The following is a 24,444-nucleotide window of genomic DNA, read 5'->3' on the forward strand; positions in this document are numbered from 1 at the left end:
TGTAAACAAAGCAGCGAAATGACAGGAACAATTTGTGAAAAATGCGATAATAATAATTCTTGACAAATAAAAAAAGATGCATCAAACACTTTTATTCCATATTTTGTTGCTTGGGGTTTTTTTTGTGTATTTTTGGAGGTTTTGTTTTCGAGTAGTTTTTATTTCGTCCTCGGTTGGTTCAGCAACACGCTCCGTCATTTTGTTTTTCTCTACTCACGGTATATGAGCTGATAGCCTAGTAGTAGAGTAGCCAATCAGAGCACGCGATTGCTCATATCCAGTGAATGTGCATAGAATAACTGAATATGTTTAAATAACATCACAACTACAATTTTGCAGTTCTCTTAACCCCAGGGGCCATCAGTGGGTTGAGTTCATACACTCTCGTGTCTACATACTATGCCTGTGATTTTCATTACATAATAATAATAAAAATATATAATCACAAACGTCATTAATAGGGGTCCAAGCGCGATATGTAAATGATTGTGAATATGCAAATTGCAGTTGCTGCTTATTTAGTGATTCGTTTTATTTTCTTTTTCATAACACCTTCTTGTGTGTAATAATTATCCTGACATTCAAGTATGAACAGACAATGAACGAACATAATAATAGCCCCAAACAGCAATCATAGGGGTCCAAGCACTTTTCACAAATGGTCTAAAGATTGCAATTACTGCCAATTTGATCCAGCCGTTTCTTGCACATTGTTGTTTTCTTGTTTTCATGATGGTTATTCAGTCATAAGGTGAAGTGGCCAAGTGGTTAGAGCGCTAGACCACTAAGGCTACATCCACACGACAACGGCAACGAGATGTTATTTAAAAAAATATCGCGTCCAAATGGGCAACAGTCAGTAAAATATCAGGTCCATATGGCAACGCAACGCTTGCTGAAAACGATGCAATACACATGCCACACCTCTAGGGGCGCTGTAAGACGGTCCCTTCGGAGACACCAGAACAATAGAAGAAGTAAGGACGCATGCGCATAAACTATTATGCGCGAGACTTCATATTAGCCACAAAGTCAGGAAAATCTGTTTGTAAAATTACATTATAATGACCAAATACAGGGGCGGCACGGTGGTGTAGTGGTTAGTGCTGTTGCCTCACAGCAAGAAGGTCCTGGGTTCGAGCCCCGTGGCCGGCGAGGGCCTTTCTGTGCGGAGTTTGCATGTTCTCCCCGTGTCCGCGTGGGTTTCCTCCGGGTGCTCCGGTTTCCCCCACAGTCCAAAGACATGCAGGTTAGGTTAACTGGTGACTCTAAATTGAGCGTAGGTGTGAATGTGAGTGTGAATGGTTGTCTGTGTCTATGTGTCGGCCCTGTGATGACCTGGCGACTTGTCCAGGGTGTACCCCGCCTTTCGCCCGTAGTCAGCTGGGATAGGCTCCAGCTTGCCTGCGACCCTGTAGAAGGATAAAGCGGCTACAGATAATGTGATGTGTGATGTGACCAAATACAATGAAAAGTATTTTTCCAGTCTCACCTGTGAAAGGTAATCCCATGTGATCTCGTTTGGACGGCAAACCTGTTGGTACAGTTAAACGCAGCTAATCTTTATTCTCCACTTTGACCTCTCCAAAATGGCGGCGAGGATGACGTATGATTCTACGCGGAAGGCGGCGTCTTTAATGGTCCGGAATAAATTGAATGCTACACGTTGATGGATTAATTTGTTGTTTCTCACCTGTGAAAGGTAATCCCATATGATCTCGTTTGGACGGTAAACCTGTTGGTACAGTTAAACGCAGCACATGAATCTTTATTCTCCGCTTTGACCTATCCAATATGGCGACGAGGATGACGTATGATTCTACGCGGAAGGCGGCGTCTTTAATGGTCCGGAATAAATTGAATGATACACGTTGATGGATTAATTTCTTCTACGCCCTTTTTGAGGAATGTGTTGTAGGACTTAAACCCACATCTGAAGAGGTGAGATCGCTCCTTTTTTTTCCCCTATTTTTGCTGGCGGGATTGACTCTGCCCTAAGGGCAGAGTCTCTCTCTCTCTCACGTTGCACCATTACACAATAAATATTCACAGTGAAAATATTTTGTAAGCGCGTTTCATGAACCAAGTTATAGGATTTGTTGACAACTCGCATCGAGTTCGTTACACTTCTACCCGGCGTGAAGCACTCAGTCATGTGGTTGTGACGTCATCGTAAACAAATCCGTTCTACTCATCCAGACGACTTCACAACGGCAACGTTGCCAGATCTTTCCACTCTGGAACCCGTTCTCAAAAAGATTGCGTTTTGGGCACCCAAAACGCCGGTGCCGTGTGGACGCCAGGCCTAAACGATAAACAATTGTATCGGAGTCACCTGAATCCGTTGCCGTGTGGACAGGGCTTAAGTGAATAGTCCCCGGTTCGAGCATCACCTCGGACGGTGATCTGGGGCTCGCCTCCTGTCCACCCAGCAGTGAATGGGGACCTGGTGGAAACACTGGGGAAGTTAAAGGCGGCGAGGAAAGGAACTGGCCACCCTACCTCATCATGCCGACGGCCTAGACAGAGTGTGCTCTCTAACAGGCACTCCCCAACGTACGTACGAAAAAAAAAACGTATAGGGGACTCTTTGACTTTGACTATTCAGTCATAAAGGTATTTATCGAGTCAAGATGCTGATAGCCATATTTGTTTATTTTTTGGAAATCGTGAATCATTTTGGTTAGAGAAAATGTACCAAATTTCTATATCAAAATATTTTCTCAGAACTACTCAATACTATGCTAGTCCAGGATTTTAAGGGGTTAAAATTACATTTGGAGTTTGTATTTAAAAGGGGAAAAAAAAAATCAGACTTGCAGTTAAAAAGGACAGAGGAAAGTGAGCAGCTCAACCTGGTCAAGCCATTAATGACACAAACTCGCCGATTTATCATGCTGCCTATTAAAGAAGACCAAACCTTTCCTCTGGCTCTGTCTCCTTTCAAACAGCCCTGCCAGGAAACACTGCACTTAAACCATTACTGATTTATTTAAACACACGTCGCCTGCACCTTCTAAAAAATACTACAGGTAAAAACTCTTCGCACAAAACCTTCAACATCTTTTCAAGAGAGAAGTCAAGTCGTCTCAGTTAAAGCTGTGGGAGATCAGTAACCGGTCAATGCCAGGCTATTCAGCGTGGATCAGCTTAGTGGAATCAATAGGCAGTGCAGTCATGCAGATGTCTTAGCACTTAGTCCTAAACATGTGCTCCTCAGGGAGTGTCTGGAAAGGTCAAGGTCCGTAGAATGGCTGGTCTCGTAGGAGTAAACAACTGCGTAAGGAATCATATTAATCAGGATAAACACAAGAACGTTACAAACTGATCCCAGATCAGCATCGTACCTCTAAGATTGGATTAGTTCAAACAAAATGTATTGGAATTATGCAAATATAATCTCCATCATTTATTGACATAATGGACTGTTCATATGTCCAGCAAATGTGTGCTGAATATAAAAAAAAGAATAAAAATTCCGGCTAAACCGCAGTCATAGGGGTCCAAGCACTGTACGAAAAATTCTGCTTTATGAATATTCTTTTTTTTTTCTTAACACCTTCTTAAGTCTAAAAATCATGCATGATGATCATGTATGAAAATATCTTCAATGATGTTCGTTCTGGGCGGCACGGTGGTGTAGTGGTTAGCGCTGTTGCCTCACAGCAAGAAGGTCCGGGTTCGAGCCCCGTGGCCGGCGAGGGCCTTTCTGTGCGGAGTTTGCATGTTCTCCTCGTGTCTGCGTGGGTTTCCTCCGGGTGCTCCGGTTTCCCCCACAGTCCAAAGACATGCAGGTTAGGTCAAACAAAATAATATATGTGTTTCCGGTTACCCGACCGACCCTGTAAAAACACTGCGACTCTTCAACTGTTTATGACCACGATAAACAAACTATTTCTCGCGCCCGACCCTACCTGCTTGGCAGCCACCTGGCGAGTCAAACGAGAACTGCTAGGGCGTGTCATATAAACCACTCGGTATTTGCCAAAAGACACGAAGCCCATCAGGAGTAAATTGGGGAGGCTGGGACCTCCCCTGCCCGAGTTACGAGCGTCCAAAGTCGGGCAGGAGCCGCAGATAGAAAAACGAAACTAAAGCCGAGCACCGTGGCTCTTCGTCCCGAGGCGCGGGGCAAGCCCGCCCTGGCAGTGCTGGTTCGTTGGGGACAGGGCAGAGGTCTCATGCGGGGAAAATAATTTAGTGTGGATATGGCTAGATAGTGATTGAAATAATGCATACATCACAAGGAACTGTTTGCTCAGGGTATAAATCAGGTATTCAACACTTCCAATGCTATTCTATACTCAACTTAAGATATCTGAATTGATAATAAATCTGAAATTGGAGGAGTTTGTGTCAGTGAAATGATACATCAAATCCATTGCTGAGTTAAGAAAGTAAACTGGTTTTTGTTCTTTTTTTTTATCATTTACTTATCATTATCACTTATACTTATATCATTTACTCGTATCTATGTGTAAGCAGGATAAGACAAACAGTGGCAATTTATATTCTGAACAATTAGTTTCTCATCCTACCAATGTTGAAAACTGGCCAGCAAAAGTGACGATGGTTCAACATCGTATATTCGACCTTCTCTGACGGTCGACAGATCAACCTTTACCCACGGTGATTCAACAGTAATAAATCGACCTTCTCCGACGGTCGACAGATAAACCTTTACCCACGGTGATTCAACAGTGATAAATCGACTTTCTCCGACGGCAGAGAAATCGACGTTTCACGGCGCCGTTTCAGCGTTGATTTTCTGACTTACGACGGAAACCGACCATTCTGACCAAGAATCGGCGCCGTTTCAACGTCCCTCTGCTATCTGGGACATTCCTTGATTTCCTCCTGATTTAAACCTTAGAGCAAATAGTATGAACCATGGACTAACAGGGCTGAAAAATGAAAGCATTTGCATTTATTTTGCAACACAATTTACAAACACAGAATAGGAAACTTAAATATAGGAAATTTAGTTTCTTTATTTGAAAAGAAAATGGCACGGAGCAGCTGTATTCATTAGAACAACATAAGTGAACATTGCATTCATAGACAGAATAAGAAAAAACATGAAGCAAATATAATGTCATTAAGGCCGAGATGTTAGGCATGCACCCAATTTTGATAAACACACAAGACATCAGTTTTAAGTATGAAAGTCCCCACTAGTATATAAAAATATATTTTGGAAATGTTCAGAACTGAAGGGATAGATCTAGGTACTGGACCACCACCACCACCACTCTGGCCACCACCAAATAGATCATCCACCAAAATATTCCCATTTTACCTGGAAAATGAAAGTATGCCATCATTATTACCTACCCTAGAAAATTTGTCGTAAACTTTTGGGATAAACAATTTTTTTTTTTACCTACCTACCTACCAACCCTATTTTGAAAACCCAGGAAACAGGAAACACATATATTATTTTGTTTGGCCTTAGGTTAACTGGTGACTCTAAATTGACCGTAGGTGTGAATGGTAGTCTATGTGTCAGCCCTGTGATGACCTGGTGACTTGTCCAGGGTGTACCCCGCCTTTCACCCGTAGTCAGCTGGGATAGGCTCCAGCTTGCCTGCGACCCTGTAGAACAGGATAAAGCGGCTAGAGATAATGAGATGAGATGAGCTGTTCGTTCATGCTCAGGAGGTTTATTGGATCAAGAAGCTGGCGGCAATGTTCATTTATTTATTTAGAGGAAATGGTGAAGGTTGTGAGCTAGAGAGTCCCTTCCCACGCCATGTGGCGCATAGGGCAGCGCCAATCTCCGTTTCCATAACCCTCGGCCTCTCGCCTATTACATAGCTAGGGTTACAGTGGGGGGCTCGTCCTCTGGCACCCACGAGAGTTTAACTCCCCACTCGCATCTGTATTGCAGCGTGCCTTGCCAGACGGCAGTAGGTACCATTTTTTTTGGCATGACCTGGCTGTGAGTAGAACTCGCGATCTCCCGATCGAGAGGCGGACACGCTAACCACTAAGCTGACTCGCGGTGTGAGCTAGAGAATGCATACCAAATTTCTGTTTTTCACAATATCTTGCAGACAGTTTGCACAAAATTCAAGCTATGACTTAGTGCAACATTTTCGAAACGTTGATTGTCATCATGATATTACAAGATAATTGTCATTTATTCAATATAGGCGACACTCTTACATGTTATTAACGTATGGTAGGAGTTTTGCTCTTTGAGATTCTTCAGTCCGGTGGCACGGTGGTGTAGTGGTTAGCGCTGTCGCCTCACAGCGAAAAGGTCCTGGGTTCGAACCCAGCAGCTGGCGAGGGCCTTTCTATGTGGAGTTTGCATGTTGTCCCCATGTCCACGTGGGTTTCCTCCGGGTGCTCCAGTTTCCCCCAAAGACATGCAGGTTAGGTTAACTGGTGACTCTAAATTGACCGTAGGTGTGAATGTGAGTGTGAATGGTTGTCTGTGTCTGTGTGTCAGCCCTGTGATGACCTGGCGACTTGTCCAGGGTGTACCCCGCCTTTCGCCCGTAGTCAGCTGGGATAGGCTCCAGCTTGCCTGCGACCCTGTAGAACAGGATAAAGTGGCTAGAGATAATGAGATGAGATGAGCTGTTCGTTCATGCTCAGGAGGTTTATTGGATCAAGAAGCTGGCGGCAATGTTCATTTATTTATTTAGAGGAAATGGTGAAGGTTGTGAGCTAGAGAGTCCCTTCCCACGCCATGTGGCGCATAGGGCGGCGCCAATCTCCGTTTCCATAACCCTCGGCCTCTCGCCTATTACATAGCTAGGGTTACAGTGGGGGGCTCGTCCTCTGGCACCCACGAGAGTTTAACTCCCCACTCGCATCTGTATTGCAGCGTGCCTTGCCAGACGGCAGTAGGTACCATTTTTTTTGGCATGACCTGGCTGTGAGTAGAACTCGCGATCTCCCGATCGAGAGGCGGACACGCTAACCACTAAGCTGACTCGCGGTGTGAGCTAGAGAATGCATACCAAATTTCTGTTTTTCACAATATCTTGCAGACAGTTTGCACAAAATTCAAGCTATGACTTAGTGCAACATTTTCGAAACGTTGATTGTCATCATGATATTACAAGATAATTGTCATTTATTCAATATAGGCGACACTCTTACATGTTATTAACGTATGGTAGGAGTTTTGCTCTTTGAGATTCTTCAGTCCGGTGGCACGGTGGTGTAGTGGTTAGCGCTGTCGCCTCACAGCGAAAAGGTCCTGGGTTCGAACCCAGCAGCTGGCGAGGGCCTTTCTATGTGGAGTTTGCATGTTCTCCCCGTGTCCGCGTGGGTTTCCTCCGGGTGCTCCGGTTTCCCCCAAAGACATGCAGGTTAGGTTAACTGGTGACTCTAAATTGACCGTAGGTGTGAATGTGAGTGTGAATGGTTGTCTGTGTCTGTGTGTCAGCCCTGTGATGACCTGGCGACTTGTCCAGGGTGTACCCCGCCTTTCGCCCGTAGTCAGCTGGGATAGGCTCCAGCTTGCCTGCGACCCTGTAGAACAGGATAAAGCGGCTAGAGATAATGGATGGATAGATGGATGGATTGTTCAGTCCTTTGTGCTTGGACCCCTAATAGTAGTCGAAGGCGTAGTAGATATAATAACAGTTGTAGTAATTAGATTAATAAAAAGCACTTTTCATATAAATGATTAGAAGGGGCACAGTGGGGAGCCAGAGGACAGTTAGGACTATTATAACCTTTCGCTAAAGATCAGTAAGTGACCGAACCTGGAGATGCTGAGAGCGAGTCACAAGTGCCAACTGCACTGCTCTAATGACCTGATTAGCACGGCACCTTCATATGCATTTATATACACCGACAGCACTGTATGAACAACCTCACTGTGTAAAAATATCAAGGCATTTGGTCTTCGTGATCAGCAGCAACATCCTTAATGGAATTTGGACTGAGGTATAGGAGACGCCTGAGAGGTTATATAGCATTGTGTGAAGTGGGCTATAGGAAAAAGCAGGGAGACTTGGGACAAGTTTCCATCCTTTGTAGATTGTGTGAAATTCTTTGCAGGCAGCGTGACATTCATATTGCATTAGAGAGTATTTACTATACCCTCTTACCACAACATTGGTTTCCCAGCTTGTCACGTATACTGGCCTTCAGCCTTCACTTTTTCTGTCAGTGCTTTTTTTTTTCAGGGAGACATGAGACATTGAAGGGATGCATGGGACATTATGGTGGGAGACTTTGGACATAGTGGGTCGACATGGGACAGAAATAAAATACCTAGCTTAATTCTACATGCGGGCGGCACGGTGGTGTAGTGGTTAGCACTGTCGCCTCACAGCAAGAAGGTCCGGGTTCGAGCCCCGTGGCCGGCGAGGGCCTTTCTGTGTGGAGTTTGCATGTTCTCCCCGTGTCCGCGTGGGTTTCCTCCGGGTGCTCCGGTTTCCCCCACAGTCCAAAGACATGCAGGTTAGGTTAACTGGTGACTCTAAATTGACCGTAGGTGTGAATGTGAGTGTGAATGGTTGTCTGTGTCTATGTGTCAGCCCTGTGATGACCTGGCGACTTGTCCAGGGTGTACCCCGCCTTTCGCCCGTAGTCAGCTGGGATAGGCTCCAGCTTGCCTGCAACCCTGTAGAACAGGATAAAGCGGCTAGAGATAATGAGATGAGATGAATTGTACATGCTTAATTTTTATTTATTATTAAAACTTGTAACATAGGAACTGTATGAACGCACAATGCTTGTACAGTGATAGAAAAATGTCAGTTTACCCAAAACCTGACCCGACAAAACAGTTCCATTCTCAAAAAGGAATGAAATAAGCTTCACCCTTATGCACGGACATGCCGCATTTTTAACAAAAATGTTTAAACTATTGTATTTGTAAACCACAAGAAAAAACCTGTAACACGATGAACTGTCCCAACTCTCCCCATCTGGCCATTAAGAAAAAAAAAATCCTTCAATGTTTTTTTTTTTCTTTCCCCCCCAGAATTTAAGTTTAAAGGTCCCATGGCATGGTGGTTTGTTGATGCTTTAAACGGGCTCGTGGAGGTTTCCGGATGTTATATCCGCAGCCTTTCTCGAAATGAACCCTCGGCACGTAGATATAGCCTCCTGGGAGAAAGCCCCATTTCAGCCCTTTTCCCAGTGCGTCGTTTTGCTAATGAGAAGCAGGAGGCGGGGAAGGGTAGAGGGTGGGGGCGGGTCTTATCATTAATATTCATGACATGTAAACGTGTTACCTCTGATTGGCTAACAGCACTGTGCCGCTACCTCCAGTGGGTCAGAACAAGCGGATGTGGGTGTCTTACTATGGCGAGAGAGAAGGAACAAACCGTGAAGGGAAAAATACCGCGTGCTGACGTCATTAAGGTGTGACGCGAGGAAATAAAATAAATTCAACAAATGTTTGGGTTTTTACTGAACAAACAAACAAATAAAATGAACGAGTGACTTAAAAAAAAGAATGTGGGTGTCTTTGTAAAAACTGTTTTGATTGGCTATTATAACAGAGCATGCTGCATGCTTTTTGGTTTTGTAGCGCAGAGTACCTGGCTAACTGCAGGAAGCGGTTAGCTGCACAGCTAATGTAGCCATTGCAAGGCTAACGTGGCACCGATTTTAAAACACGGCAAAACGACTTAACAGTTATACACTTACTTGTTCGGTGTTTGTGGCTGATGCGGCAGGGATGCTTGGTACGGACCCAGGCTTCAGTGACAGTTGATGTGCAAAACCTGCCCTGTACTGTCCCAAGTTGTGGAAACATTCATCAGGAAAATGCTTCCGACAAACATACACCGTCTTAGGTATACTCGACGGCGTATTATTGGAGTAAATAAAATTAAGCCACTGCGTCTTCAGGGGCTCTCCCGTCGGCAGTAAAAACAGACTCTTTTCTGTGTTGTCACAGCCATGTACAGCGCAACTTCCATGTTTGGTGGCAACTTTTGAGCTGGGCGGGCAATCCATACAGTGGGTGGGAATCCAGAGGGGGGGCGTGGGGATCATCTCCCTTGCTGACGTCGGCAAGGGAAGAGCTTCTCAACGCGCCGTTTTGACGCGCCATTCTCAAATATTGGGTTTGGTTTACACATTATGAAATTTCTAGCCACTGGGGTGACTTAAGAAGGTCAGAGGAACTCATTTTAACGTTAAAAAACCTCAGAAAGTGAAAATTTCATGCCATGGGACCTTTAAAGGTCATAGGCAACGGTTTTAATTTTATGCGCATTTGAAACTTTGCATGTTAAAAAAACCCTCTGTAATTTTCTTCTGGTCCCAAGAAGTATTGTTAATAAATAATAATTAAAATAAGTTAGCGCGGATCGTGGCAAATTTCTGTCGGCTATTTCCGTGACTACTGGGCGCGTGACGTCATTTAAGCCAAACAAACCGCTTGAGTTGAGTCCACTTCCGTGTATTTTCATTGCCGCTCGGCTTGATTACAGACGTGCGTTCAGGAATTTCCACACAAAAAAAACATGCCTTATTGTTGTGCAGTGAACTGTAACAACGGGACCGGTTCAGGAAGAAGTTTTTACCGTTTTCCAAAAGAGGAGAAGAGAAGGAGAGAGTGGATTGTGCGTTTGTGAAGCGAGAGGGTTGGCGGCCGGGTAAATACGCCGCTCTGTGCTCCGATCACTTCGAGGAGGATTTATTTTTGAAGAATCCCCATCTGTTGGAGAGTTTAGGTGTCAGTGTTGGACAGAGAAGGCGCAAACCTGATGCTGTTCCAACAAAATTCGAGCACAAAAGCAAGCAGTCAAAGAAGAAACGGACCAGCAATGCTCAAGCAAAAAGGAGAAGGTTGGAGGGAAACATTTTTACCTTTGCTTGCAATTTTTCAAGTAAAGAATCCTGAGGGATCCTGTACAATCATTGTGTAAATGAGACAAAAGGGATATTTCCTTGTTTAGAGTAGGCTATAAATAGTATAATGCTTGTATTAATATTAGCAATAAATTATATTAGCAATATAAACGAATCCACGTTCTATTATAGGGATTATGTGTGTGTGATCAGAGTCAGCCGAGTCGCTGTCCGATTCCGAGGCTGCACGGTCAAACCAGTGAGCCACATTCACAGACTGCTTCACGACGGCCATAGGCTCATATATATATGGTTTCACCTCTCGATATTCAATTTGGAGACTTCCTGCTTCAAAATCACCATCGCTTTCAGACATTTTACACAGCCAAAATCCGTACACGTGTGCTCGGTTTGCAAGTAAAAACAGAGCTCCTCCCACTCTGTTTGGCTTAAATGATATCACGACGACGGTCCCCTGGTGGTGAAAGGACGCATAAGTGAGATGTAAACAAACCTTCGGAAATTGGGCAAAACAGTATATTTTAAGCATTTTATTCAATTTTAGGGTGCAAATTAGACACCAGGAAGATTCAAATCGCTTTTTGGGTCGTTCTTCTAGACAATAAAGTTGATATTCTACGTTTCACCTCAAACCGTTGCCTATGACCTTTAATAAATAATACTGTATATGGTCACTCTAGGGTGGCACGGTGGTGTAGTGGTTAGCGCTGTCGCCTCACAGCAAGAAGGTCCGGGTTCGAGCCCCGTGGCCGGCGAGGGCCTTTCTGTGCGGAGTTTGCATGTTCTCCCCGTGTCCGCGTGGGTTTCCTCCGGGTGCTCCGGTTTCCCCCACAGTCCAAAGACATGCAGGTTAGGTTAACTGGTGACTCTAAATTGACCGTAGGTGTGAATGTGAGTGTGAATGGTTGTCTGTGTCTATGTGTCAGCCCTGTGATGACCTGGCGACTTGTCCAGGGTGTACCCCGCCTTTCGCCCGTAGTCAGCTGGGATAGGCTCCAGCTTGCCTGCGACCCTGTAGAACAGGATAAAGCGGCTAGAGATAATGAGATGAGATGAGATGGTCACTCTAGGCAACATACTTTAATTCCTAACAAATCCCGACTTCATCAGCGTACATTATACCATAGAATGGAGGTGGAGACGAAGTAGAAATTACAAGTTTTGGTTGACTAAAATATTCAACTGCACAGACTGGAAAGCTGCAGTGTCCAGCTTTGTGGCTCCAGAGGAAGTAGGTTACTCGAAGGGGCAACATGTAACTTCTGATGTCATCTAAAACCTGATTGGTTGAAATTACTTGATGGGAATACAAACTGTCCCAAGTCTCCTCGCTCTCCCCTAATGTACAGTAAGTGGCATTTCATTCCTTTTATTTCAGAGTAAATTGGCATTGCAAATATCTCATCTCATCTCATTATCTCTAGCCGCTTTATCCTGTTCTACAGGGTCGCAGGCAAGCTGGAGCCTATACCAGCTGACTACGGGCGAAAGGCGGGGTACACCCTGGACAAGTCGCCAGGTCATCACAGGGCTGACACATAGACACAGACAACCATTCACACTCACATTCACACCTACGCTCAATTTAGAGTCACCAGTTAACCTAACCTGCATGTCTTTGGGGGAAACCGGAGCACCCGGAGGAAACCCACGCGGACACGGGGAGAACATGCAAACTCCACACAGAAAGGCCCTCGTCGGCCACGGGGCTCGAACCCGGACCTTCTTGCTGTGAGGCGACAGCGCTAACCACTACACCACCGTGCCGCCGCATTGCAAATATTTTATTTTTTATTTCTTAATTGAAGAGGTTATCTGTGTATAGTTAGATGTAATGTTGTGGAAAATTCAAGAAATAAGTTATATTTACATTTACATTATAGCAGCTATAAACAGTCATTCTCTCACTAGCTTATTTTTTCTCTTTTTTGAAGCTAATAAGACAAAAAAAAAAAAAAACGAATGCAGCTTGTCGTGTTAGTAAGACACTGAGTCCATTGAGTTGACTATTGACTTTCCCATGGTGGAAAACCTAAAGTTACAGTTTTACTTCTTACTGTTAGAAACGATGACACGAGACTCGAACCTGACATTTAGATATTCACAGGGGCATTGTCATGCTGGGGAAAAAGGGAAATTCTAATACTGCAGAGTACAAAGTCATCCTGTACAGTGGTGTGCTTCCAAATTTGTGGCAACACGGTCTACATATGGCTGTGACAGTCAAACATTTGGCTGTATAGTGTACGTTAGTTAGTACATTAATTCTAGCGTGTGTATTAGTTTTAAAACAGCACTTAATCAGCAGAAAGATCTGCACTTGAAGGTTGCGAGCCACTTTCATCTTCTGGAAAATGATCTTAAATCCTCTTGTGCTTGTCTTTGTGTTTGGATTGGACTTTACTCTTTACACTTTTAAGTCACCTTCAACCAAAGCACCTGTCGGATACATCATGGTGAAGAAAAAAAGGTGTTAATTTCAGTGGCTTCCTGACTTGTTTGCTTTCAGTATCTCCATTTCACCAACTGTGTGAGCTACATACTCTCATTTGTACCCCCTTCCTCTTGCGTGATCTTTTCTGTTATTTCCTAATTGATGTGTGAATGTTTTCTAAAAGCCTTCGAATGTGCTGTGCCTTGAACGCCGTGTGCCAGAAGACCGAGTATTCAGCAGCGGCATCGCAGTTAATGTTTATACCGACATGTTGATCAATTGCGCTGAAATAGAGTGTGGATTGATCGGTGTGGGCCAGGATAAATCAGCCTCGAAATCTGTCGAGACGTTCACGTTTGAATGGAAATGCAGGCCATCAGGCAGACATCTTTATTTCAACCTGAACTTGTGCATGCATCTTTTGTGATGGTGAATGGGCTCAGCTCACTTTATTTTTTACTCTGCTTGCTCGACTAAATATCGTTGCACTGTGACTAACGTCCATCACTGTCGTTCTGTCCCCCAGACTCTGATGTGTATTCCTCCAGAGGGAGACGCAGGTACAGAGGTCCCGGTGAAGGTGCTGAACTGTGACACAGTGACTCAGGTGAAAGATAAGCTGCTGGATGCGGTGTATAAAGGGATCCCGTACTCACAGAGACCACAGGCTGATGACATGGACCTCGGTACGAGCACACCACGCTTCCCAAAGTTACTTTATTCATACAGACATGTCTCATCTCATCTCATTATCTCTAGCCACTTTATCCTGTTCTACAGGGTCGCAGGCAAGCTGGAGCCTATCCCAGCTGACTACAGGCGAAAGGCGGGGTACACCCTGGACAAGTCGCCAGGTCATCACAGGGCTGACACATAGACACAGACAACCATTCACACTCACGGTCAATTTAGAGTCACCAGTTAACCTAACCTGCATGCCTTTGGACTGTGGGGGAAACCGGAGCACCCGGAGGAAACCCACGCGGACACGGGGAGAACATGCAAACTCTGCACAGAAAGGTCCTCACCGGCCACGGGGCTCGAACCCGGACCTTCTTGCTGTGAGGCGACAGCGCTAACCACTACACCACCGTGCCGCCAGAAAGTTATTTATTTAATTATTTTCATGTATATCTGTTCAAATCACAGAATCACAGCTCTTAATCATAGCTCCTAACATTATATAGTACTGTTGAAATGTAGCCATGGCAACAAGCATAAATAACAGTTTCATCCTATGCTTACTCTTTGCTATATAACCATAACAACAATCCTATAATATAATGATAGACTATTGATCTGTGGATGTGTGGGAATAGAAGGCTAGCCAGACTTTTTTATTTTTCATTTTATTTGCTATTTTTATCTCATTCAGTTACAATTATGCAACACTTATCTAAGCCTCAGGTTTTTAATCATATAAGCTTGCCATTAATAATAATAATAATAATAATAATAAGAAGAAGAAGAAGAAGAAGAAGAAGAAAAACTAGATAGATACTGTGAATAAAGTTGTGCTAGCTCTTACAAACCAGGATGTCTGGTCACCATACCCTATCGATCCGGAACGGTAAGAGATAGAGAATGACGCTTAGTGAGGAAAAAAAATCCCGTTTTTCATGGATCATTCCGATTCGGTGATCTGGATCAGCACCAAAAGTCATAGCAACTTAATTCAGCCCAGAGGTATTCTTCATGTGAAATTTGTGATGATTGGTTGAAAACTGAGGGAGAAATAGCTTCCTAAAAATGTTAGGAGAATAAGAAGAAGAAAGTAGAAAGATCCTGAGTGAAAGTAAGAATTTGCGCTACTGCTGCTAGCATAAATTAATAATAATTAATCTACGTATCTACTCTTTAGCATAAATGACCGTATAGTATTTGGTGGTTGGCTTTCAATCAGTGCTCCATGACTCTCCTGATCATGTTGTTTCTTTAGAATGGAGACAGGGCCGTCTCACCAGAATCATCCTTCAAGATGAAGACGTCACCACGAAGATCGAGAGTGACTGGAAGAGACTGAACACGCTGGCGCATTACCAGGTTGGACAACTTTGAGTCTCCGACAAACATGACAGTTACAGATATCCCTTAAATTAGTTACTGAATCTCGTCTGGGGTTTTTTTTTTTTTGCGCAGGTGACAGATGGCTCAGTGGTGGCTCTGGTTCAAAAGCAAGTGTCTGCGTACAACATCGCCAACTCATTCACATTTACGCGCTCACTCAGTCGATACGGTACGCTCTCTCCTCTTCTCTCATCAACTTCCAGCATGACAGATCCTTGTCTTCTTCTCCTTTTACTCATCATATGCTGTCTTGGCAAGAAATTGCCTCTTTTCACTGCACTGGTCCAGCTCCGACTCTGTTGATCTAAATTCTCAGAAAAACAGCTCCGTTCATCTCAAATCAGTGTGACAAGGTCAATTCGTTCTTCATGAAGTCCTGCTCAGTGCCATGTTACTGTTTTTATCGCCGTTCGATTTTGTTCCCTCAGTCCCAGAAAGGCAATTATTGAACCAAAAAGAAGCACAAAGAGCTGATATTATCACTTAAAAATGGTTGCTGTTAACCGAAATAAAGCACCTGTTGGACAGAAACTGTTAAACTTGTTTACAATGAGAAAGGTTGTTCTCTGTTGAATAATTTAGTTTCTTTGGAACATTTTGTTTCATTTTACCCAGTACGGTATGAAAAATCGTTGCTGCTCTTGAAAAAAGGGAAAAAGGACGACGACTCCAGATAGTCATTGTCTTCGTCGAAGGTACATTGTGTACCTGGGCGTGAGCCAGCATTATCTGACACTGTGTGGGTTTTATGTGCTATTCTGGTGCAGAGAGCTTGCTCAGGACTTCGAGCAGTCCGGACAGCCTGCGCTCTCGAGCACCAATGATCACCCCTGACCAGGAGACTGGCACCAAACTGTGGCACCTGGTGAAAAATCATGAGCACGCAGACCAGCGTGAAGGAGACCGCAGCAGCAAGATGGTGTCTGAGATTTACCTCACACGCCTTCTGGCCACGAAGGTATTCACACACAGTTCATAGAGATAAAGATCTTTCCCTTCCATCCTCCCATATCCATCCATTCAACATCTTCCTGTCCATCCAATCCCGACACACATTGTACAACTCCGCTTCCAAAAAAGCTGGGACGCTGTGTAAACTGTAAATAAAAACAGAATGTGATAATTTACAAATCATGGAAACCCTATATTTCATTGAAAATAGTACAAAGACAACATGTCAAATGTTGAAACTGAGCAATTTTATTTTATTTTGAAAAAAATATACCGTATACTCATTTTGAATCTGATGTCAGCAACATGTTTCAAAAAAGTTGGGACGGGCACATTTACTACTGTGTTGCATCACCTCGACTTTTAACAACACTGTAAACGTTTGGGAACTGAGGAGACCAATTGCTGTAATTTTGAAAGAGGAATGTTGTCCCATTGCCTGATATACAATTTCAGTTGCTCAACAGTTCGGAGTCTCCTTTGTCATATTTTGCACTTCATAATGCACCAAATGTTTTAAATGGGAGACTGGACTGCAGGCAGGCCAGTTTAGCACCCAGACTCTTTTACTCATTATCTAGGCATCAAATCTGTTCAACCTTCCAACTGTTCATCCAAATATACATACATCTTTTCATATGTACATCTATCTATCCAACCATCCATCTCTCTTTCCATATCTCCATCCATCCATCTCCCCATTCATTCATCTTGCTGTCCATCCATCCAACCATTCATCCATCTTCCTTTTATGCAACAAAAATCCCCCTCTTAATTCCTGCAAATATTCACCAACCATTGATTCTTCCATCCATCTCTAGTCCATCCAACCAACTCATCTTTTCCCATCCAACCAACCATCCATTCTTATCTCCATCCATCAATTTAACCATCTGTCCATCCATCCATTCTCCTCCCATAACCATCCATCTGTTCAATATGGATCTATCCATTCATCCATCATTCCAGACCACTACAGACCACTCACTCTACCATCATAGCATGTTTAGCCAACTCACTCCCAATCAAGCATCCTGACCCATAAAGCTGGCTAACTGAGTTACTTGTACCAGTATATAAACTTGGTCTCATTTGTTCCTGAGCAGTGTTAAAGCTAATCACAAATCGGTTTTAAGATTAAGAGGACATAAAGCTTTCAAATTGTGTGCAATGAGCTGCAGTATTTATAGTATATAGACTGCATTCAGTGCATGATGCTGAACTAAGCTGCATTATATGTGAATAATGTGTCTTTCTCAAGGCACTCAGCAGGCGTAACTGAGAAACTACACTGAGAGCAACGATAACAGAACTCCTCGTAACTCCTGAAACACTGATCGAAGATACAATTCTAACCGTATGCTGTATTTGTTGCTGCATGATCAGGGCACACTGCAGAAGTTCGTGGATGATTTGTTTGAGACGGTGTTCAGTACGGCTCACCGCGGCAGCGCCCTCCCTCTGGCCATCAAGTACATGTTCGACTTTCTGGATGAGCAGGCGGACAAGAGACAGATCAGTGACCCAGATGTGCGTCACACCTGGAAGAGCAACTGGTGAGCCACCACAGACACACACACACACATGCTTCCAATCGTGTCCCATCTCACTTTCTGTTCCATGCAGTGGTTCTCAGGCAGAGACTGACATGGATAGATTTGTAATACAACCCCGATTCCAAAAAAAGTTGGGACAAAGTACAAATTGTAAATAAAAATGGAATGTAATGATGTGGAAGTTTCAAAATTCCATATTTTATTCAGAATAGAACATAGATGACATATCAAATGTTTAAACTGAGAAAATGTATCATTTAAAGAGAAAAATTAGGTGATTTTAAATTTCATGACAGCAACACATCTCAAAAAAGTTGGGACAAGGCCATGTTTACCACTGTGAGACATCCCCTTTTCTCTTTACAACAGTCTGTAAACGTCTGGGGACTGAGGAGACAAGTTGCTCAAGTTTAGGGATAGGAATGTTAACCCATTCTTGTCTAATGTAGGATTCTAGTTGCTCAACTGTCTTAGGTCTTTTTTGTCGTATCTTCCTTTTTTTGATGCGCCAAATGTTTTCTATGAGTGAAAGATCTGGACTGCAGGCTGGCCAGTTCAGTACCCGGACCCTTCTTCTACGCAGCCATGATGCTGTAATTGATGCAGTATGTGGTTTGGCATTGTCATGTTGGAAAATGCAAGGTCTTCCCTGAAAGAGACGTCGTCTGGATGGGAGCATATGTTGCTCTAGAACCTGGATATACCTTTCAGCATTGATGGTGTCTTTCCAGATGTGTAAGCTGCCCATGCCACACACACTAATACAACCCCATACCATCAGAGATGCAGGCTTCTGAACTGAGCGCTGAGAACAACTCGGGTCGTCCTTCTCCTCTTTAGTCCGAATGACACAGCGTCCCTAATTTCCATAAAGAACTTCAAATTTTGATTCGTCTGACCACAGAACAGTTTTCCACTTTGCCACAGTCCATTTTAAATGAGTCTTGACCCAGAGAAGACGTCTGCGCTTCTGGATCGTGTTTAGATACGGCTTCTTCTTTGAACTATAGAGTTTTAGCTGGCAGCGGCGGATGGCACGGTGAATTGTGTTCACAGATAATGTTCTCTGGAAATATTCCTGAGCCCATTTTGTGATTTCCAATACAGAAGCATGCCTGTATGTGATGCAGTGCCGTCTAAGGGCCCGAAGATCACGGGCACCCAGTATGGTTTTCCGGCCTTGACCCTTACGCACAGAGATTCTTTGAATCTTTTGATGATATTATGCACTGTAGATGATGATATGTTCAAACTCTTTGCAATTTTACACTGTCGAACTCCTTTCTGATATTGCTCCACTATTTGTCGGTGCAGAATTAGGGGGATTGGTGATCCTCTTCCCATCTTTACTTCTGAGAGCCGCTGCCACTCCAAGATGCTCTTTTTATACCCAGTCATGTTAATGACCTATTGCCAATTGACCTAATGAGTTGCAATTTAGTCCTCCAGCTGTTCCTTTTTTGTACCTTTAACTTTTCCAGCCTCTTATTGCCCCTGTCCCAACTTTTTTGAGATGTGTTGCGGTCATGAAATTTCAAATGAGCCAATATTTGGCATGAAATTTCAAAATGTCTCACTTTCGACATTTGATATGTTGTCTATGTTCTATTGTGAATACAATATCAGTTTTTGAGATTTGTAAATTATTGCATTCCGTTTTTATTTACAATTTGTACTTTGTCCCAACTTTTTTGGAATCGGGGTTGTATTTTAAAGCACATACTACAATAGCTATTAAATGACAATATGCTCAGTATTCTTTTTTATTATTTGTGTTCTTTCTGTTCTCTTTTCATTCTCTCTCTCTCTCGTAGCTTGCCTTTACGGTTCTGGGTGAACGTGATCAAGAATCCACAATTTGTATTCGATATCCATAAGAGCAGTATCACGGATGCTTGTTTGTCAGTGGTGGCTCAGACCTTCATGGACTCGTGCTCAACGTCAGAACACCGTCTAGGCAAAGACTCGCCATCCAATAAGCTGCTTTATGCTAAAGACATCCCCAATTATAAGAGCTGGGTCGAGAGGTATGAGACTCACTGTGATCATGATCCAAACCATTAAATCTCTCCCTAGTGTTTTGCTTTGTGTGATTTTTTTTTTTTTTTTGGCCCCAGAGTAACCTTTCTTGGCCCCTAGCAGGAAGAGTGAATTATTTAAAGACATATCTCAGCCAAATGAAATTTACCTGAGCTGGAACTATGAGAAGAGTTTTGCAAGCAAGTAAAGAAAGCTTATAGCCAGTTTAGCTTTGTGCAAACTCCAAGTCTAAATTGACCCACTAAATAAGCAGTACCATTTGTTCTGCATTAAAAATGTAACTATTATCATCCAGATCACTTCTAATGTTGTATAATTCATCTTTCAGATTTTGGGCCACATCTCCGACTTGAATCCGATGATAACACACACTATGATGGCTGCTACTTCCGTTTGTAACTCTTTGACTTCCTTGTGGCCATTTTAATAGATAACCGTATCATACAACGTCCAACAAACAAATCTGTTTTAGATGATAAACATCTCAACTGGGTTTCAAGTCAGTGTGTGATGGTGCTAAACTGGTTGAATAGAGGTTTTGCTGCAAGTCTTGGTGGAAAAAACTTCATCTCATCTCATCTCATCATCTCTAGCCGCTTTATCCTGTTCTACAGGGTCGCAGGCAAGCTGGAGCCTATCCCAGCTGACTACGGGCGAAAGGCGGGGTACACCCTGGCCAAGTCGCCAGGTCATCACAGGGCTGACACATAGACACAGACAGCCATTCACATTCACACCTACGGTCAATTTAGAGTCACCAGTTAACCTAACCTGCATGTCTTTGGACTGTGGGGGAAACCGGAGCACCCGGAGGAAACCCACGCGGACACGGGGAGAACATGCAAACTCCACACAGAAAGGCCCTCGCCGGCCCCAGGGCTCGAACCCAGGACCTTCTTGCTGTGAGGCGACAGCGCTAACCACTACACCACCGTGCCGCCGGAAAAAAATTCAGACACCAAATATTTTGGATGTTAGGATAAATTTAAATTTGATTAGCCAAAATGTTATTTTTAGTACATTTTGGAAGAATGATCAAAGTGGCCATGAGCTCTGGAGTTGTTGTTTTTTTTTTCTGCGTCTAACAAATGTCTTTGGAAATGTTTCTGTTTACTTTATATTCTTGCCTAAGCTATCTTTCTGCAAAAGTTATTTTGGGTAACTAGCCTGTTTAACAAATACATAAAGATGTCTAAAACCTTGCTAAATATGATTCAATACACAGTGAATGTCAGGCTTTGACCAAGTTGTTGCCATAGCAAAATGGACTCAAGTATAGTCAATTGAGTTTGTAATCAGACACTAGCTGGTAAAATATCCATTTTTGAAATATTTTAAGATTTTAAAATGCTAGAACTGGGCGGCACGGTGGTGTAGTGGTTGGCGCTGTCGCCTCACAGCAAGAAGGTCCTGGGTTCGAGCCCCGTGGCCGGCGAGGGCCTTTCTGTGTGGAGTTTGCATGTTCTCCCCGTGTCCGCGTGGGTTTCCTCCGGGTGCTCCGGTTTCCCCCACAGTCCAAAGACATGCAGGTTAGGTTAACTGGTGACTCTAAATTGACCGTAGGTGTGAATGTGAGTGTGAATGGTTGTCCGTGTCTATGTGTCAGCCCTGTGATGACCTGGCGACTTGTCCAGGGTGTACCCCGCCTTTCGCCCGTAGTCAGCTGGGATAGGCTCCAGCTTGCCTGCAACCCTGTAGGACAGGATAAAGCAGCTAGAGATAATGAGATGAGATGAGATGAAAATGCTAGAACTTTACTTGTGCTTGAGATGCAGGAAAATGACACTTAATGCAGTTCAGCAAAGCCTGTAGTTTTCAAAACATCTTGCAATAGAAAATTTCAAAAATGATTTTTGCCAGGCCACCACATACATTCTTTGATTACCAAAAATACCTCTGCTTATTGTTACGGAATGAACATTGTTCCTTTGTAAACACCCTCACGATCAGCAGGGGCAATAAGGTTGTGTTTGATTTTGGCCTGCTGGCAAATTCACATTGATTGCTAGGAATAAGCAGAACATTGATTGTGTGTGTGTGTGTATGCTTTCAGGTACTACAGAGACATCAGCAAGATGCCGAGTATCAGCGATCAAGACATGGACGCCTATCTGGTGGAACAGTCCCGTCTCCATGGCAGCGAGTTCAACACACTGAGTGCGCTCAATGAGCTCTATTTTTACATCAACAAGTACAAAGAGGAGGTGGGTTCAGCTCACAGCGTTCCCACAGGATCCATTCACACCCATTTCAGACTGGTCCCAGACCTGCTTTATTCCATTTCACTGTTAACAGTTTTAATCCTCCCAGAAATGTTGGCTGTACATTTTCCTTCACGCGATTATAAGTGATTATAAATACTGTATCAACTTTTATTCCTTTCTAACAGAAAGATTGAGTCATGTGATCAGTGTATGAAAATGCTTGGTTAGATATGTTAGGTTTATGTGATGTGCGGAAGTCTGTTTTGTGTTCACTTTTACTATCCATTATTTCATGTATTCATCCATCCATCCCTCAAAGTATTAGTTCATCTGTCCCTCAGATACTCAAATAGTTAGTCTATCCATCCATCTCTCAAATATTTACTCCATCCATCCCTCAGAAATAGGAAGTCCGTCCATCCCTCAAATAGTAAGGACATCCAGCCATCCCTCAAATATTTATCTTATATCTTTCCAAATATCTTTCCATTAATTCTGTCCTCAAATAGTCCATCCATCCATCCATCCATCCATCCATCCATCCATCCCATAGTCAACCTATCCATCTACCCCTGAAATAGTAAGTCCATCATCCATCCATCCAGCCCACAAATAGTAAGTCCATCCATCCCTGAAATAGTAAGTCCATCCATCTGTCTCATAATAGTAAGTCCATCCATCCATCCATCCATCCATCCATCCCACAAATAGTCACTCCATCCATCCATCTCACAAATAGACAAATAGTCACTCCATCCATCCATCCATCCATCCATCTCACAAATAGACAAATAGTCACTCCATCCATCCATCTCACAAATAGTAAGTCCATCCATCTCATAATAGTAATTCCATCCATCAATCCATCCCATAAATAGTCACTCCATCCATCTATCCATCTCATAATAGTAATTTCATCCATCCATCCATCCATCCATCCCACAAATAGTAAGTACATCCATCCATCCATCCATCCATCCATCCATCTCACAATCACTCCATCCATCCATCCATCCATCCCACAAATAGTAAATCAATCCATCCATCCATTCCACAGATAGTTAGTCCAGCCATCAATCTCGATGTCCATCAAACTATAAGTTTACCTTTCCAGTTTACAAATATTTGGATGTCTATCTGTCTGTCCATCCATCCAAACTGATGAACCTTTTATGACCCTAATTTCACATTGTGTGTGTGTGTGTGTGTACGCATGCACCAGCTTAACATCGGAAATTCAGTTCAGCACAGCAGGTGGTCTTCTTACCTGCTCTCATAGTCTTTTTAAACCAGAAATAGAGTAAATGCTGCTTTTCTGCAGAAGAACACTTTTCTGCACATCAGGGAAGCGAGGCCAAGGCTGTATATCCTGTACAGACTGTGTAGTCTACGGAATGAATAGCCTATTATTTCATTTTACTCAAGATACATGCATTCATTCATCCATCCATTTATGTGTGTATCCAACCCACATCCATCCATGTATCGATCTATCCATCTATTAAAGATTGAGTTGATTCATAATTAATTGTAGATCCTTTAGATAACAGACATCAATGTTCCTGTAAAACAGTAATTTACGGTATACATAAACCAACTGCATAAAAACACTCAATAAAATCAATATCGTTTCAGTCAATTTTGAGGTATTTTTTAAAAAGATAAATTATGAGCGGAGAGAAAAAAAATCTATATTGGCCAAGTAGAGCTGAGTTTTATATATTCATCCAGACTGCTTAAGAAAGTTGGTTAAGAAAAAGAAATCCATGAATTGCAAATTCCATTTCAGTAATATTGGGTCCATTTTGATGTGCATGTCTTATGAGATCATGCTTCATATTCATCCTGGGTTCCATTCAGCCTTTTCAAACGGTCCGTGACAAGAAAGCTGACTACAGAATATTGAATTAGAACATGCGTGTGTGTGTGTGTGTGTGTGTGTGTCTATCAGCTAATGGCTTCTCTTTCGCTCTCTCATCGTGCAGATCTTGACGGCACTGGACAGAGACGGGTACTGCCGCAAACACAAACTGAGACACAAACTGGAACAAGCCATTAACCTGATGTCTGGCAGCAGCTGATGGAGCAGGAGGAGAGGAAGAGAAGAGGAAAGGAGAGGAGGAAGGGAGGAAGGGCGGGAGGGAATGGATGAAGAGGGAAGGGGGTTGGCTGGAAGGCTCTGAGGAACTGACCGGCACTGAAATGTCCATAGCTTGTGATGGGAAGAGGAGAGACTAAACACACTGGACAATCAACACTCAAGCAACCACAGCACACGGACGCCCAATATTTCACTATTTCTCTGGACCAGAACCTGCACAGCCAAACGCCGCCCGCCACTCTCTTCTCCATGTTCTGTCTCTCTGTCCCACTATCTGTTATTCTCAATCTC

General features: G+C 43.4%; 1 protein-coding gene across 1 annotated transcript in view; it reads left to right on the forward strand.

Annotated features, from left to right (window-relative positions):
- plxna3 (plexin A3) overlaps positions 1–24,153 on the forward strand; it is a 451,726-nt gene extending 427,573 nt beyond the window's left edge. The window contains exons 25-32 of the mRNA XM_060932405.1: positions 13,761–13,920; positions 15,174–15,277; positions 15,374–15,470; positions 16,069–16,259; positions 17,639–17,808; positions 19,623–19,835; positions 21,902–22,052; positions 24,038–24,153. Of these exons, the coding sequence (XP_060788388.1) occupies positions 13,761–13,920; positions 15,174–15,277; positions 15,374–15,470; positions 16,069–16,259; positions 17,639–17,808; positions 19,623–19,835; positions 21,902–22,052; positions 24,038–24,133 (1,182 nt within the window). The 3' untranslated portion in view covers positions 24,134–24,153. The remainder of the gene's footprint in view (positions 1–13,760; positions 13,921–15,173; positions 15,278–15,373; positions 15,471–16,068; positions 16,260–17,638; positions 17,809–19,622; positions 19,836–21,901; positions 22,053–24,037) is intronic.
- The last annotated feature ends 291 nt before the right edge of the window (positions 24,154–24,444 follow it).

This window comes from Neoarius graeffei, chromosome 10, assembly GCF_027579695.1.
Source record: "Neoarius graeffei isolate fNeoGra1 chromosome 10, fNeoGra1.pri, whole genome shotgun sequence".
Classification (NCBI taxonomy): Eukaryota; Metazoa; Chordata; class Actinopteri; order Siluriformes; family Ariidae; genus Neoarius; species Neoarius graeffei.